Source organism: Bufo bufo, chromosome 4 (genome assembly GCF_905171765.1).
Source record: "Bufo bufo chromosome 4, aBufBuf1.1, whole genome shotgun sequence".
In the NCBI taxonomy this organism is placed as follows: Eukaryota; Metazoa; Chordata; class Amphibia; order Anura; family Bufonidae; genus Bufo; species Bufo bufo.
Genome location: NC_053392.1, coordinates 86353988 through 86370400, shown reverse-complemented (window position 1 = coordinate 86370400; position 16413 = coordinate 86353988). Strand labels below are relative to the sequence as shown.

At 44.8% G+C, this 16413-nt stretch overlaps 1 protein-coding gene across 2 annotated transcripts in view; it reads right to left on the bottom strand.

Moving 5' to 3' along the window:
• The window catches only part of LOC120997402, a 31344-nt gene extending 17091 nt beyond the window's left edge, over positions 1 to 14253 (bottom strand). Inside the window, exons 1-2 of one of the 2 annotated variants that reach the window (XM_040427475.1) lie at positions 13462 to 14253; positions 11772 to 11818 (exon numbers count right to left, since the gene is read on the bottom strand). In XM_040427475.1, coding sequence (XP_040283409.1) covers positions 11772 to 11818; position 13462 — 48 coding nt within the window. In that variant the 5' untranslated portion in view covers positions 13463 to 14253. The remainder of the gene's footprint in view (positions 1 to 11771; positions 11819 to 13461) is intronic. The other variant, XM_040427474.1, reaches the window with a different exon arrangement.
• Between the last annotated feature and the right edge of the window lie 2160 nt (positions 14254 to 16413).

Below are 16413 nucleotides of genomic sequence, written 5' to 3'. Positions count from 1 at the left end.
ACCAGATCTCAACCCAATAGAGCATCTTTGGGATGTGGTGGAACGGGAGCTTCGTGCCCTGGATGTGCATCCCTCAAATCTCCATCAACTGCAAGATGCTATCCTATCAATATGGGCCAACATTTCTAAAGAATGCTATCAGCACCTTGTTGAATCAAAGCCACGTAGAATTAAGGCAGTTCTGAAGGCAAAAGGGGGTCCAACACCGTATTAGTATGGTGTTCCTAATAATTCTTTAGGTGAGTGTATATTGAGCCCTTGGCCGCTAGAGTTAGACAGGACCCTAGGATTCTGGGGTTTGGGGTACTAGGAGTTGAAGATCGAAACTCTCTTTATGCAGATGATATTCTATTTTATGTTCAACAGACTCAATCTACTTTGTTGAACATCATTCAAACGATACATCAATTTGGAGAGGTTTCAGGTCTGGATGTAAATTGGGAAAAAACTACCCTCATGCCTTTGGATAATAGGATTATGTCCTTAGATAACCTTTTACTCCCCAATGAGGCCCTATGAATACTTTGAAAATTTCTGACTCTTTTGAGTATTTAGGCATCATAATCTCTCCTAGGGTAGAAGATTTCATCTCGCTTAACTTGATTCCATTGATAAATAAGCTAAGGTTAAAAATAACAACATGGCTCCGGTTATCCCTATCAAAAGCAGATAAAGTATCTCTAATTAAGATGGGGATTCTTCCCCAGTTATTGTATGTCTTTAAGAATTCTCCAGTCTGGATTAGGGATAGATTTTTTAAATTAATAGAAATAATTATTAGGGACTTACTATGGGGGCGGAAACGCGTAAGAGTTAAATTAGACTATTGGTATAAGCCTTTGGAGAGAGGAGGAGTTAATCTCTCCTCCTTCAGGGGTTATTTCTTGGCCATGCAGTTCTGGTTTCTCCGTGAGTGGACTAATAGCCCACTCTGCAAGTATTTAGTGAATAGATCCCCTTATGATAATTTTTTTATGCTATTGGAGTCGGATCATTTGAACGACTCCGATAGAGAATTTAAATCCGCCAGGAATTTGATTATGAAATCATGGTATTCTAATAGACTTTGGTATGGAGTGAAAGGTTCAATTGGATGTACTCCGTTGTGGTATAACAAGCACTTGCAAACTTTAGTTGAATTAAGTAGAGATTTATATTGGCAAAAAAGTTATATTTTATATTTGACACAGGTAGTAGGAAGTGGGGATATTGTTTCGTTCACAGTATTATCACAAAGACAAAAATCACTGAAATTAACATGGTTTCGGTATTTACAGCTAAGATCGGCACTTTTAAGTATTAAAGAAAAAAATAGGCTAGAAATGCACACTTGTCCACAATTTAATGAATTGATAGAGAACTTGGGGCAAAAAATGAAGATTTCTCAACTTTATAAAAATTTTATTACAGCACGATTTGGTGATATTTGGTCCCCGTGACAGAGGGCTTGGCAAAATGAATGTTCAATGACACACTTGGAGGATCAGGAGAAGTTGGCTCAGGATCTAAAATTGGTATCACATAATTTTAATCACGTTTTGGTGCAGTTTAATATTCTACACAGACTTTATGTTACCCCTGTTTGGCTTAATAAATGTGGTATTAGGAATCATTCTAATTGTCCTAGGTGTGATGTTCCTGAGGCAGACTATCTGCATATGTTCTGGTTTTGTCCAGAGTTAAAAGAATATTGGGAGACTATTCACGACTATATAGAGAGAAAACTGAAGTTGCGGATTCCTTTTATTGCTGAATGCTGGGTATTGGGGGATCTTGCCAAGGTGGGTTGTCACCAATATAAAAAAAAATGTTCTGTTTAAAATAATGTTTCTGGCAAGACTCCTAATAGCACGCTCTTGGTTTGCGCGAGAGGTTCCCAGTATCAATACATGGTTAAATTTGGTAAATACCAATAAGAGATATGAACAAATTCTGTATAAGCAATGAGATACCCAGATAAAATGGAGTAGAATTTGGGGAGGATGGAATTTATAGAGTTCTCTCCGCTCTCCATCCTTTTCCATCATTCCTCGGTCATGTTACGGAGGGCTGGTGGAGAAGTAGGACACATCATGGGAGGGGAGGGGGAGGGAATTAGGGGGTAGGGTTTTGGATTTGGAAAATTATGTTAATATTGATATGTGTTTATGAAATTCTTTGTTAATATTGGAATAAAAAAAAAATTAAAAAAGAAAAATTTTGAGCTGTTCTGTCAAAAAGGGTTAACTGTTTTCCTAACTGTGTGACTGGTACTTTTACTTTGTGCCGGTCATCTAATAAACCTTATCTCTAAACTACTAAGGTCATAAACACTTATCTAAGCCACATTCTTATAAGGATTGAGCTTTCATAATTGTTTATAATGCCAGAGAACAGAGATAAGAGGTCTCTCTGCTCCTGGTCTGACGGAAAAGACAGAAAATCCACAGGCTGCTAGTAGAGCATCTCAGCTCTTTACAGAATAAAGGACGCCATATTTCTAATAAAGGCCAATAAAAATAATTATTTTTAGCTCAAAATGAGTACAATGCAATAATAAGAAAAAATACCCTACTTTAAGATGCAGGATAACAATGTTTTATCTACAAGCAAATTATCTGTAAAGTGTGCCCCTCTACTCACTGGGCATTTCTCTTGAATTTCATATAATTATGGCTATATTACTTATACTTCATCATTTTAGAAGAATGCATTAAAAGTTTCCCAGCCCAAAATAGTTCAGAACTACGATGGGGTTTGCAAATTTTAAGTAGCATCCCAGTTATTATGTGTTCAGTCACTGACATGTAGTCCTCGCTTGTGAATGGTCAGAAACCTTATGTTTTTGAAAAAATAATACTATTGCTATCCTTACAGGGTTTAATCTGGGTGAAAAATCGGGAATTGTCAAAGGTTGAAAAATGTTTTTAGGTAGCTTGGTATTGCATGCGATGCCAGGCACAGATGCCCCAATATACTGCCACAGGTGCCCAGAAAGTGTGCCAGCCATACATGCCTTTAGAAACTGCCAAAGATATCCTTGAAAGTGCTAGCTACCCACACACTGCCTGTCCCACACACTGCCTGCCACAATGTGCATCACAGACTGTGCCACCCACAGATGCCCTCTGACAGTGCCTATAGCAAATGCTATTATACAATGCTTGCCACACATACGCCAGTAGTTCTCACCATCGATTCTCCTATACACGGTCTGCCATAGATGCCCAATAGATACTAATGAGGGACGGCTAATGAAGCAATCTGCCAGGCTTCCCTTTACTAAGGCTCATGCATAGCAATTCTTGATGATCTTTTTCCCCTTGGTGAATCATTCTGTCCGTGTTGTAACAGAAATCAGCTCTCCATGCATTGTCATTGACTTGTGTGTGTAACAGCGGCTGCTGTGCGCCGCTGTTCCCCTGCTTACCGCCGTGGTCCCGGGAGCCGTGTTCAGCGGTGTTCAGCTAGGGAGGAGGACACGTGGCACAGTGGGTTCACACCCGCTGGTTCGTGACAGTACACTGAGGCCATGGACCCCACTGGTCACCCTAAGCCTGTCGTTCAGGCGTCAGAGCGAACGTCAAGATGTCATAATGCAGTTAATGCAAAATGTTGCTGCTCGTCTGGATAACATCTCTTCTCTAGCTACTGCAGGGTCACCAGTCGCTGCTACTCCTGAAATTCCCACACCGGTGAATCTGGACTTGTCTGCCACTGGTGTGCAACTCCCTCTGCCATCACATTATGGTGGAGATCCAAAAACCTGTAGTGGATTCCTGAACCAGTGTCTCATCCACTTTGAGTTGCATGGGCAGAAGTTTCCCACTGAGCGGTCCAAGGTTGCCTTCATTGTGTCCCTGTTGTCTGATGAGGCCCTTGCTTGGGCAAATCCTATTTGGATGTTTAGAGACCACTAATCTGCAGTCTTTCCTGGCTACCTTGCGGCTGGTCTTTGAAGAGCCCGGCCGCACGTCCTCCGCTGCATCACCTCTTATGCGTCTACGACAGGGTTCCTTGTCTGTGGGTCAGTACGCCATCCAGTTTCGTTCCCTGGCTGCCGAACTTGCATGGAACAATGAGGCTCAACTGGCTGTGTTCTGGGAGGGCCTTTCTGACTGGATTAAGGATGAATTAGCTGGTCGCGACCGTCCGTCTACTCTGAATGACCTGATCACCTTGGCCACAAGGATAGCTATGCGTTTCAGGGAACATTCTAAGCAGGCACCAGAAGACCACCTCGTTTGGCTCCATCCTTCCAGAGGCCGATTCTTCCTCTAGTGTCCATCCTATCAAAGAGCCCATGCAAATAGAGAGCCTTGTCTGACCAGGAACGCCGCAAAGCAGAGAACCTGTATCTGTATTGTGGAGGCAAGGCCTACTTTGTGCGTAATTGTCCACAGAAGCCGGGAAACGCCAATGTCTAGGATCAGTTGGAGAGGTGGTCCTAGACAAGGAGAAGTCCTCTCCGAAACTTTTAGTTCCAGTGACTCTCTCACACAAGGGAGTCACACTGTCTGTGCCTGCATTCTTGGACTCTGGGTCAGCCGGTAACTTCATTCAGCAAGCTCTGGTTCATCAGTATCGTCTTCCTACCATCCGTCTAGAAAGGCCTCTGTCAGTGACTTCCGAAAAATGGACTGCCACTCCCTGAACCTGTGCTTTCGGTTATTATGCCCCCTAAGTTGCAAATAGGGGTTCTGCATTCAGAGATGATCTCCTTTTATGTGCTGCCAGCGTCCGTGAATCTGGTTATCCTTGGTCTTCCCTGGCTGCCTCAGCACACTCCAGCTCTGGACTGGCACTCCGGTCAGATTCTGCTTTCTGCTTCCTGCTTCCTCGCCTACTGTACCTATAGATCTGCCTGGACTTCCGCAGCAGTATGCCAGTTTTGCGGATGTCTTCAGTAAGAAAGATTGTCTGATTGACCTTCTGCCTGGTGCCACTCCTCCTCGCTGTCGAGTCTACCCACTTTAGCTTCCTGGGACCCAAGTGATGTCTGATTACATCAAGGAGAATCTCGAGAGGGGGTTTATCCGGAAATCTACTTCACCAGCCGGTGCGGGGTTCTTCTTTGTGCAGAAAAAAGATGGATCCTTACGGCCCTGTATCGACTATCAAGGTCTGAAAAAGGTCACAGTCATCGATACCCTCTTCTGCTAAACTCCGAACTCTTTGACAGGATCCGGGGAGCTAAGGTCTTCACAAAACTCGACCTGCGCAGCGCATACAATCTTATCTGCATTCAAAAGGGCGATGAGTGGAAGACTGCTTTCAACACTCGTGAAGGACACTACGAGTATCTTGTCATGCTCTTCGGTCTCTGCAATGCTCCCGTGGTATTCCAGGAGTTGGTAAACAATATCTTCCGGTACCTGCTCTATGTCTGCGTGATAGTGTACCTGAACGATATACTGATTTATTCTCCAGATTTGACCACTCACCGGAAGCATGTCTCCCGCCAATTCATTTTAGAAGTGGACGCCTCCTCCATAGGAGCCAGTGCTGTTTTAAGACAGAAAAGTTCCAAGGGCAAGATGTTTACATATGGATTTTCCTCCAAGATCTTCTACCCTGCTGAGAGGAATTACTGTATAGGAGACAGAGAGCTTCTGGCCATAAAACGTGCCTTGGAGGAGTGGCGTTATCTAGTGGAGGGGGCCCAGCATCCAGTGATAATCTTCACCGACCACAAGAACCTTATATATCTGCAGACGGTAAGATAAGTAATGGCTCTCCTCTAAAAACTCTGCTTAAGGGTTCCCAGTTTCAAGCTTGCTCCTAGGTTCCTTGGACCCTTTGAAGTATTGAGGAGGATCAACAAAGGGACATATAAGCTACGTCTGCCTCTCTCTCTGCGTATTCCTAATGCCTTCCACACGTCCTTACTAAAACCAGTAGTTCTTAATCGCTTCTCGACGGCTCCTTCTACTCCATCTCCAGTATCTGAAGATTCTGACGAGATATTTCAGGTCAAAGACATCCTGGACATCATGAAGCGTGGCAAGAAGACCTACTATCTTGTGGGCTGGAAGGGCTTTGGTCTTCAGGAGAGGTCTTGGGAACCAGAAGAGAACATTCATGCTCCGAACTTGATAAAAAGGTTTCTGTCTCGTTGTGGACTCAAGAAGAGAGGGCGTAAGGGGGGGAGGGTACTGTGACCCGCTGTTCTCCTGCTTACAGCCGCTGTCCCGGGCGCCGTGTTCAGTGGTGATCTACTGCCAGTGCTTCCCATTCACTGCTGCAGTCCTGGGCTCTGTCTGTGTAGGTACTGTTGTTCTGGGATCCGCTCCACAGTTTCCTCTCAGCCCTGGCAACAGAATGCTTGCTGCTTGTTCCCTGCAGCATTTTCTTAAGGGCCGGCGCGCATCACTTCCTGTGCTTTAAGGGTTAGGTCATGTGACCTCGCTGACCAATCCTAGCCCTCCTGCACATATATAAGTGGCTTGGCCCCTTTCCCAGATGCCTCAGTGTCAAGGTCCTTGTGTCCTGCTAAGGTTCCTGATATCTGCTTGTGTTCCTGACTCGTACATGTATTCCTGGACTCTGCTACCTGTTTGCCTTGACTCTCCTGTTGCCGACCAAGATTGCCTGACCTGTACCTGTGCCGCCTACCCTGAGATATTGCCTGATTGACTTCGCCTCTGCCTCATCCTTCGGTCCTGCACTGTTGCTCCTTGTTATGACTCAGCCGGCTGACGTCTGTACCTCTGGTAGCTTGCTCACGTACCTCCTGGTCCGCTTGGACCAGCTACCTTGTGTGCCAATCCTACTCAAGAGGTAGCGACCTGGTGTTCCCCTCGGGAAAGTCTATCCCCACCATCAGGGGTACTGTGAAGATCGAGGGGTTCACTTAGACAAGGCCCTTAGAGGAGGTAGGACACGTGGCACAGTGTGTACAGAGGTAAGAAAGAAATACAGGTCACCATCTGTGACCATGCCAGCAAACTCTAAATCTGCTACCTATCTTCCTTCACCACTCTGGTTAGTAGATCTAAGGCTACCTCCAGGTGTTCACCAGAGCCCGCTGCATGGCCAGTTGGATTTGGCTGCTAGGGACCCAGGTTACGTCAGAGAAGTAAAGTGGAAGAAAACGGGGTGAACTCACAGTTAACAAACCAATCACATGCCAAGGAGTAGCAGGAGAGAAGAACAAGTGAGAGTCAAAGCCAGGAGAGACAATAAAGCCAAAACAGTAGACAAAGGGTTAATTCGGAAACAAGTCAAGTTGTCAAAGCCAGGAGAATCATTGGAAGCCTAATCAGTAAACAAGAGGTAAATCCAGAAAAAAGCAGTGTTCAATACACTAGAAGGTCCAACAGAAATGCAGCATTGTGTTAAACAAGAAGAACAAAGTAGAGCCAGGAATCAAAGAATCATAGGCACTGACAAGGAGTATGTGTACAACTTAAATCCCTCACCTAGCCCTGGGACTGGACACCGAGCCATGGCTTGATTGGCTTGACATCCAAACTCACTGATATGCCGACCAACCAAGCTCCAGCTGGTTAGCCTATCAACCCTACTGGAATAGCCGTGCACCTGAAGCACGTGTCGTTCCCGATCTCCCCCAGGACCGTTGCACTGATCATAGTGGTAACTACTGGGCAGAGAAGCAGCCAGCACCGGAACGTGGCTGGGTAAGTCCCTCAAAATGCCCTAATGGAGTCAAGCTATAAAGTACCAAAATAGGTAATCAGTATCTGAACAGTGGGGTACAACACCCGGGACCCCCACCGATCAGCTGTTTAAGAAGGTGCTCACAGTAGTGCTACGGCCTTCTCTCAGCTTTTCCTAGGCCAGGGAAGACAAGTTCAACTCTCACATGTGGCCTACTAGCAGCTCAGTCCTATTCAAGTGAATGGGGCTCAGCGCGATACCAAGCACAGCGGCTATACAATGCATGGTGCTGTGCTTGGTAAGCTACGAGAAGGCTGCGGTGCTCACAGGAGCGTCGGTGCCTTCTTAAAACAGCTGATTGTCAGGGGTCCCGAGTGTCAAACCCCCACCGATCAGATACTGATGACCTATCCTGAGGATAGGTCATCAGTCTAAAAATCTCGGAAAATTAATTCTGAGAAATCATTACAACTGCAAAACATTTTCTCTGCCAATTGGCAAAATTGTCCAGGGATGATTGTATACTCAACCAAATAATAAATTACATTATTTTCATCACTTTTTTCTTGTATTGTCCACATTGGGTCTAAGGCCTCATGCACACAGCAGAGCCGTACCACAGATTTTCAGGCGATTTGTGAGGCTCAGTATGTCAGACATATTTCCTCTCCGGTGGCAGGAGTTCTAGGAAATATTTCCTCTGTAATATGGTATTTGATAGGGCATGCATTAACATTTCACCTCTCTCCCCTTTCAATTGACATACAAGATCGGCTGAGCCGATGTATGTGGGAGTTGTGAGGGATTCAGGAGAGACAGCTACTGAATATGTAAGGCCGCCTTAACGGTTCCTGTTCTTCAGAACCATATTAAAGTCTTAGGCCCCATTCACACAACTGTATTTTTAGTCCGCATCTGATCCGCATTTCTGTGGGTCTGCAAAAAAAAACAAAAAAAAAAACTGTATGTCCATTTCGCAATCCAACAAAAAAGATAGAACATGTGCTATTCTTGTCCGTTTTGTAGACAACGGGTCCGCAAAAACACGGACTGCATACGTATTTTTTGTGGATCCGCATAATACATACGGTGGTGTATGCACCCTTATGCAGTAGGCCTTACATTCACCATAAGGTGACGCTATAAGCACACATTTCTAACTCTACGCTCTGTATAAACAGACATCTGGTTTGCTCTGGACGGCAGCCAATTCTTGAGCTCCCAGTGAAGGCCTCAGCTGCAAGTCACCTGTTACATCTCTAAACACTGCATGGTCTTATGTCACATATACAATTATTACATATAGATGTAAGTGGTAGCTGTAATGGTTACCACACTGTTTATTACCTAACATTGACAGAACAGAAATCTTTCTATAATGAAAGTACTCATTAGTATTTGCTTTATAAGACGCACTGGCATTTCCCCCCAATTTTTTTGGGGGGGGGGGGGGAGTGTGACTCACAAAGCGAAAAATACGGTAGGTTTATACCACTTGAAAATATTCATATTAATACTAAATTTTTATATTACACCAAGGCCTTAATTACACACCCATGCCTGTTTGTGATCCATAGGGTCGTGTTTCGTCCATTTTTCTTCGTGCGCGAAAAAAAAAAAAAAAGGAATGTGGCTCAGTTGCAATGAGTTGAATCGTCTAAGCCGAAAAGAGGATTTCCAGAGTGTCTCCAAGCATCAGATGGCATCCATGTGCTATCTGTGGTTTTCATGAATGGACATGTTTGATCAAAGTAGTCCATGCTCCCACCCTCTTTCTGCAGGCTGACGGTTCACAGGAAAAAAACATTGAAGTCAATGGATCTGTGATTTACTAACATGTACCTTAAACATGTTCTCAACAAAAAATAGTGTAAAAGGCGATCTGCTATTAATTTCTTAGGCCAGACATATCATGGCTTTGTATGTATCTATGGAACCCTCCTCTATCTGTGTATCCTATTTAATTGTGGCATGCTCTGTTGGATGTCATATTACAGAGATATTCTTCCCTAAGACGCACTGCTTTTAGGGAAGAATAATTATGTAATATGGTGCAGTATGGAAGCACCATACGACTGCACACTAAAACCCTATGGCTCTGTGCTACGGTGGCCTAACGGTCCTTTTACACAGACTGATAATTGTGCCAATTCCTGAAACACTCATTCCCAATAATTGGCTTGGGTATGGGTGCCAGCAATCACTTGATGAACAAGAAAACTCTTGTGCCTAGTAAGCAGTAAGGGGACATTATGCTCACTGCAGCAACATCAATCAATATCAGCAGGGTTGGACTGGCCCACCAGAATACCAGAGGATCCTCCGGTGGGCTCAGTCTATGAAGCCATAATGGGTCCCAAAGGTCCAAGAGAAAAACTGGATTTAGAGCTGCCTCTGAAGCCAGTCGCTAGCCACTAGGGTCTGTGTCTAAGGGCTCATTTAGACAATCGTATCCGTTTTTGCGGTCCGCAATATGCTGATCCGCAAAACATATACAGTCATCTGAATGAGCCCTTAGCATGTGAATCAGTTAGACTTTATCGATGACATAGCGGTTGGGCCCTGAGAGTAATTTCTTCTGGTGGGTTCAAGAAACCCCAGTCCAATGCTGAATATCAGAGTCCTGGAAAACTCCAGTATTAACAACATGACAACATCACCTGGAGATAGGTAAATACACACAATGTAGTAGTTGTGGTGGTTATTACAACAGCTACTACACTGTGTGACCATGGCATCTAAAGACTTAAAAGGACAGGATCAGAGCTAGCTCCAATCCCGGCTGTTGCAGCAGGATGCCATCTGTATGCTTAAAGCAGTCAACCCCTTCTGATGCTACAAGCTCTACTCCAGAGGTAACGCTATTCATTCTTGTTGCTTCATGTTAAGTATTAGCCCCCAGCTCCAATATAAAATGAAGAGTAGAAAGGGGCTAAAATAATAAAAATATTAGCTTAAGTGGAAATAAGTAGCAGTAGGCAAATGGGATCAAATGCAATGAAAGAGAGTGACACAGAAGTCCATTTCAAACAGGGCTTTCCGTGTTGCACAAAATACATATTGGGGGACATTTATCAAGACCGGCGTATTGTATGAGAAGATAAGCCAAATTTCTACAGAGGTGCACGCCTCTCATATATTTGGGACATCTTCTGGTCGTTCGTCACTAGCTGCCGTAGATTTAAGTCTTTCTTCACGCCAGGAAACTGGAGTGAAGAAAGATAAGATAAATGTGGTGGGCCTGCGGCATGCCCCCTTTTCTTGCCACTTCTGAAAAATGGCAAGAAGGGGGACATGTTGCACATTTTGCAGCACAAATGGCATGCAACAAAATGTGCAACCTATTTACGCCATAAAAGTGGCAAACATAGGTTAGTAAATGTTCCCCATAGCTTTTACATTCAGGCTCAAAATACAAATCAACCACTGCTCGGCTGGGCACTAAAAAAACAAATAAGTTTCCCTGACAAAGTGACATTAACGTGTGTTACCTCACACCAGGAGTAAATGTCTACTTTGAGGCTAGTAATCGCAGTAACAGTCTCTCCAGACAGGTTCTGTCTCCTTAGATGTCTCTCTTTCTCTGGTGCACACCTTATACCTTAATAGCCCAGTACTGGCCCACTACCAACCTGCCCATAATTCCATAAAAATCCAGGCCCGAAAACAGGACTTACCAAAGCCCTTAGCAAACTACTCTTTGGCTAGGGATACTCAGCTTTCCTGGATTCCTTGTATCTCATCCAGCTTCTCTGGGAAGAGATATAGGAGGTCTTTATCAAACTCAAAGCCAATCAGATTTCACCTTTCATTTTGGACAGCTCCTGTGTAAAATAAAAGGTGGAATCTGATTGGTTGCTATGGACAACTAAGTAAGTTCTACTTTACACCAGTTTGATAAATGACCCCCATATACTTTCTGGAGCCTAGTACATTTATGAGAGGCATCTTGGAGAAATATAACGACCCCGGTCACTTTTCCTGTCACTGTCTCACACTTCGTATTTGCAGGGTGCTGCTGGATTTTTGTGTTTGTTGGTTAACAATGCTATACAGTGCTGCCACCACAACACACTGCAAAAATAATATACTGTACAGTGGCTAAAAAGCAATACCTCTAAGTAACAAAATTCAGTGACCAAACAACAGCTCCATATGCAACGTAACCTTACTTGGCTTAGTTTATCTCTTTTAGGCAATCCCGTCTTCTGCTCCGTCACTGGAACAGAAAGTAAGAGAAAAATGGATCCATACTTTCACACTGGCGTTTTGGCTTTCCGTTTGTGAGATCCGTTCAGGGCTCTCACAAGCGGTCCAAAGCGGATCAGTTTTGCCCTAATGCATTCTGAATGGAAAAGGATCCGCTCAGAAAGCCTCAGTTTGCCTCCGATCAGTCACCATTCCGCTCTGGAGGCGGACGCCAAACTCTGCCTGCAGCGTTTTGCTGTCCGCCTGAAGAAGCGGAGCCAAGGGGATCTATCCTGGCACACAATGTAAGCCAATGGGGATGAATCCGTTTTCTCTGACACAATCTGGCACAATAGAAAACGGATCCGTCCCCCATTGACTTTCAATGGTGTTCAAGACGGATCCGTCATGGCTATAGAAGACATAATACAACCGGATCCGTTCATGACTTTGCATGCGGTTGTATTATTGTAACGGAAGAGTTTTTGCATATCCATGACGGATCTGCAGAAAACGCTAAATGTGAAACTAGCCTAACCAAGGAAAGCGACTAAAACTCCACTGTAATCACCATCTGGTTTCTGTTATGGTGCCTGTCATTTTTCTGGACAAAACAGCGCTTTCCCAGACAAAATGGGATCGAATTTGCGATGGAGTCTCCAACGCAGATGTGAACACAGCCCAACAGAGCTGTACAATGTCAAAATAATAGAATTAATATTCATTAATGCGGTTATGTAATATGTGGTTAGATGCTACAACCAGAATGGCCAAATACACCTGAGGTTTTTTGTCACTGCCCCCCTCATTTTTATTATTTGGACACCATTGCTGTTGATGCTTGTTTTTACATTGTTACTGGACACCTTTTAATTTTTTTATAAAAATTTATAGTTAAAAAAAAAAAAGATTCCATCAGAGGGGTTCATCACTGGACTCTGCCTAAGGGTAAATGCACACGTTCAAGATTTATGTGCGGAGTATCCGCATTGAGATCCGCAGGTGTTCACAGCGAAATCCGTGCGGACAATCCGCATCAGTTGGTGTGGATTTACATGCGGATTTTCCTCTCCTCATTGAAGTGAATGCAAAAATCCGGTTAGGAAAAAAATAAATAAATTGACATGCTGCTGATTTTTAAATCCGCACTGCAGGTCGAAATCCACACAGAAAAAACCTGCATCGTGTACATGAGGATTTCACATTTTCATAGAATACAATGTATATGATCTACGGTGTGGAAAATCCACACACAATCATGATCGTGTACATTTAGTCTAAAGCTGCATTCGTGGGACGATCGCACAAACCATGGATACGCTGAACATGGGCAACGGCTGTATGCACTCCGCATCGCAGTGTGGGCCCATGACTTTAATGGGTCTGCAATCTTTAAGATGCGGCGAAACATATCCTATCTTTTGAGGCACGGATCCGGAAGCACACGGAATTCTAAGCATGGAACAGAGAAATCCCATATTTGCCTCACTTGTCTAAGGAAGACGCAGAATGTGAAACGCGGTTGTTGAAATTGAAAGCCTCACAAAAAAAATCTATTTGCATAGCAGATTAGAAGCACACGCTCAGCAGTGTCCCTAGAAATGATTATAAACAGTGGCACCTGAAGCCCTCGGCTCTGTGGTCCTGGGAAAACTTTGCCTGCTTTCTACTCACTGTTTTGCTGCTGCCCCCTCCCATAGTTTGCTGTATATGTAGGGTTCCGTCATTCTCAGAAGATACTGGTTGTAGCTTTGCCGTCATTTTTAGCGTCCTTGGAACTTCTTTATCCCATCTTTGATTTTCTTGGATTGAGTTTGTCATCTTTGGTCCTTTACCCATAGGCTCCTGCCAAGACGAGCAATCCTCAGACTCTGTCAGTATGTCATCTAGTAGCTGCAGATCTGGGTCAATTGGAGGTGACCTGCTATTTTTAGTTTCCAGTACAGGTTGGGTGGCCTTTGCCATCGTTCCATCATCCCCTTTATTCTGCTCACAGGCAACCATTCCTCGTACAATTCTCTCTCCTTTGGGTATCTCTGTAGGGTGCAGAGGCTGTTGACTGCAGAAGCTGATGACTCTTCTTTTGCTCTTACTGCTGCCACTGCCCATAACAGCAAAGAACACAACTGTGGAGTATTAGATGAAGCACATGTCCTTAGTTTTGCATTTGTCTTGAGCATATATTCCTCGAAGTTCCATAAATTTTTTTTTTTAAATATCTTCTGTGTATCCAACCATCAATGTTTAGGTCTTCTGAACCTCTTTGCTCCTTCTGTGTAGGAAAGTTCTGACTTCTGAAATATACATTTCTTGGTTTGACTTGTGATGTGCTAATACTCCTCTCCCTCTTCTTCTCAGTGCTGAGTCTCTCTGTCAGGAACCAGCCTCACACAGTTAAATATTAAAGTCAGCCTGGAAGAAAAGCACTTTGCAGTGAAGCCAGAAGCTGCAGTAAAAAGTTAACTCAGACAGAGGAGTGTCTGGGCCAACAGGCGGAGCAGGGACAAGAGCCTAAAATAATACACCATGGAAAATGTGAAACCTTGGAATCTAGGCTTAAAACAGAAACGGAAATTGGGTGGAACTGGTGGATTTTCACCAAAAGTAGGGAAATGTAAAACAAACTGCTTACATTTCACTGTGTATGTCAAGCGTCTGTGTATTCTGGATCAGTTAAAGCTGAGTTCACATTTCGTTTAGCCCTCTGCAGGTATATGTTTGAATACCGGAAAATGATATTTTAACATGGGAGGAATGACCATAGACCCTAAGGCCCCTTCCAGACGAGCGTTCCTGCCGCAGCGAGTCCGCATCGCAGCACCCGGCCTGAACTCCTATCGCTGCTGGGGGTCACACAGCATTATATTGATTTATGATGCTATGTAACCCTTACAGTTCTGGAATGTACTGGATAACACTGGCATAATGCTGCCAGTGTTATCCAATACATTCCAGAACCGTAAGGGCTACATAGCATCATAAATCAATATAATGCTATGTGACTCCCGACAGCGATGGGAGGTCAGGCCGGGTGCTGCGATGCGGACTCGCTGCAGGAGGAACGCTCGTCTGCAAGGGGCCTAAAGGAAAATTTCCAGGTGGGCCAATGCCCTCAAGGCCACCTAAGCCCTCCTCTTGGCCAAAAGTCAGGTACATAAAGAGCTGATGTAGTATTTTGTGCTGCACTGTGGTATCTGGGGACAATTTTAGGTTTTATTCCAGGGCCACTTTAAGTTCCCAGTCCGCCCCTCAGTGACATACATAGAGAAGGGCCCCATAGCAAGGATCAAAGCAGGACCCCACCCTTTTCAATAACCCGTGGGACATTTTTTCCACTGCCTCATTTTGCTAAAAGTTGTTCCTTTAGAGCAGGCATCCTAAAACTGCGGTCCTCCAGCTGTTGCAAAACTACAACTACCAGCATGCCCGAACAGCCTACAGGTATCAGCCTACAGCAGGGCATTGTGGGAGTTGTAGTTTTACAACAGCTGGAGGGCCGCAGTTTGAGGATGCCTGCTTTAGAGGGTGGAGTCCTGATCAAGTTTTCCCCTCCGGTAGAAGAGGAGATAATCCCAACTAAGACTGGACCCCCTCCTGCCCTGGGCCCTATAGTAGTCGCCTGGTCTGCCGCTATGGTAGTTACGCTCCTGCATTTTAACATACATTCATCTTTGGACTCCACCTGACCTGCTTTCTGCTCTCTTCCATCTTTTTTTGCTAGACAGAATGGTGAAGTACACTACGCTATTTTGTTTGGGAAAAGGGAACGAAACAAACGGTAAGCAGGTCCAAATGGTAAGAGTCCAAAGATGAACTTTTGGGTTCCGTTTAACTCAACAAATTTAATGTATCCCTCACCGTGTATGTCTGAATACGCAAGCTCCCGACTGAAAGTCCACCGGGAGACTATGCAAAATATCTCTCTTTCCAAAAATAAAAGAAAGCTGAGCCTCTGATTCTACCAGATGTTAGGCAGCTATACTATAAGTCAGTAATGCCCAACCTACGGCCCGTGGGCCAAATGCGGCCCGTGAAGCAGTGTAATGCGGCCCGCGCAGTAACAAGACTTTATCAGCGCACTAGCTCAGGGCGCCTGCAATCTCCCGGCCCAGCGCCGCCTCCTAGCTAATTTATTCACTGCACTTTCCGCTGTGAAATTGAAGCGAAGCGCCGTAATCTCACACAGGCGCACTGGCAGAGGCATCGAAGTGTGCATGCACCGTCTTCCTGGCCTCTGCCAGTGCGCCTGTGCGAGATTACGGCACTTCTCTTCAATTTCACAGAGGCAAGTGCAGTGAATAAATTAGCTAGGAAGCGGCTCTGGGTGTGGGGGGGGGGATATCTGTGGATAACACTGGGGGGGGGGGATATCTGTGGATGACACTGAGGGGGGGGATATCTGTGGATGACACTGAGGGGGGGGGATATCTGTGGATGACACTGAGGGGGGGATATCTGTGGATGACACTGAGGGGGGGGATATCTGTGGATGACACTAAGGGGGGGGGATATCTGTGGATGACACTGAGGGGGATATCTGTGGATGACACTGAGGGGGGGATATCTGTGGATGACACTGAGGGGGGATATCTGTAGATGACACTGAGGGGGGGATATCTGTAGATG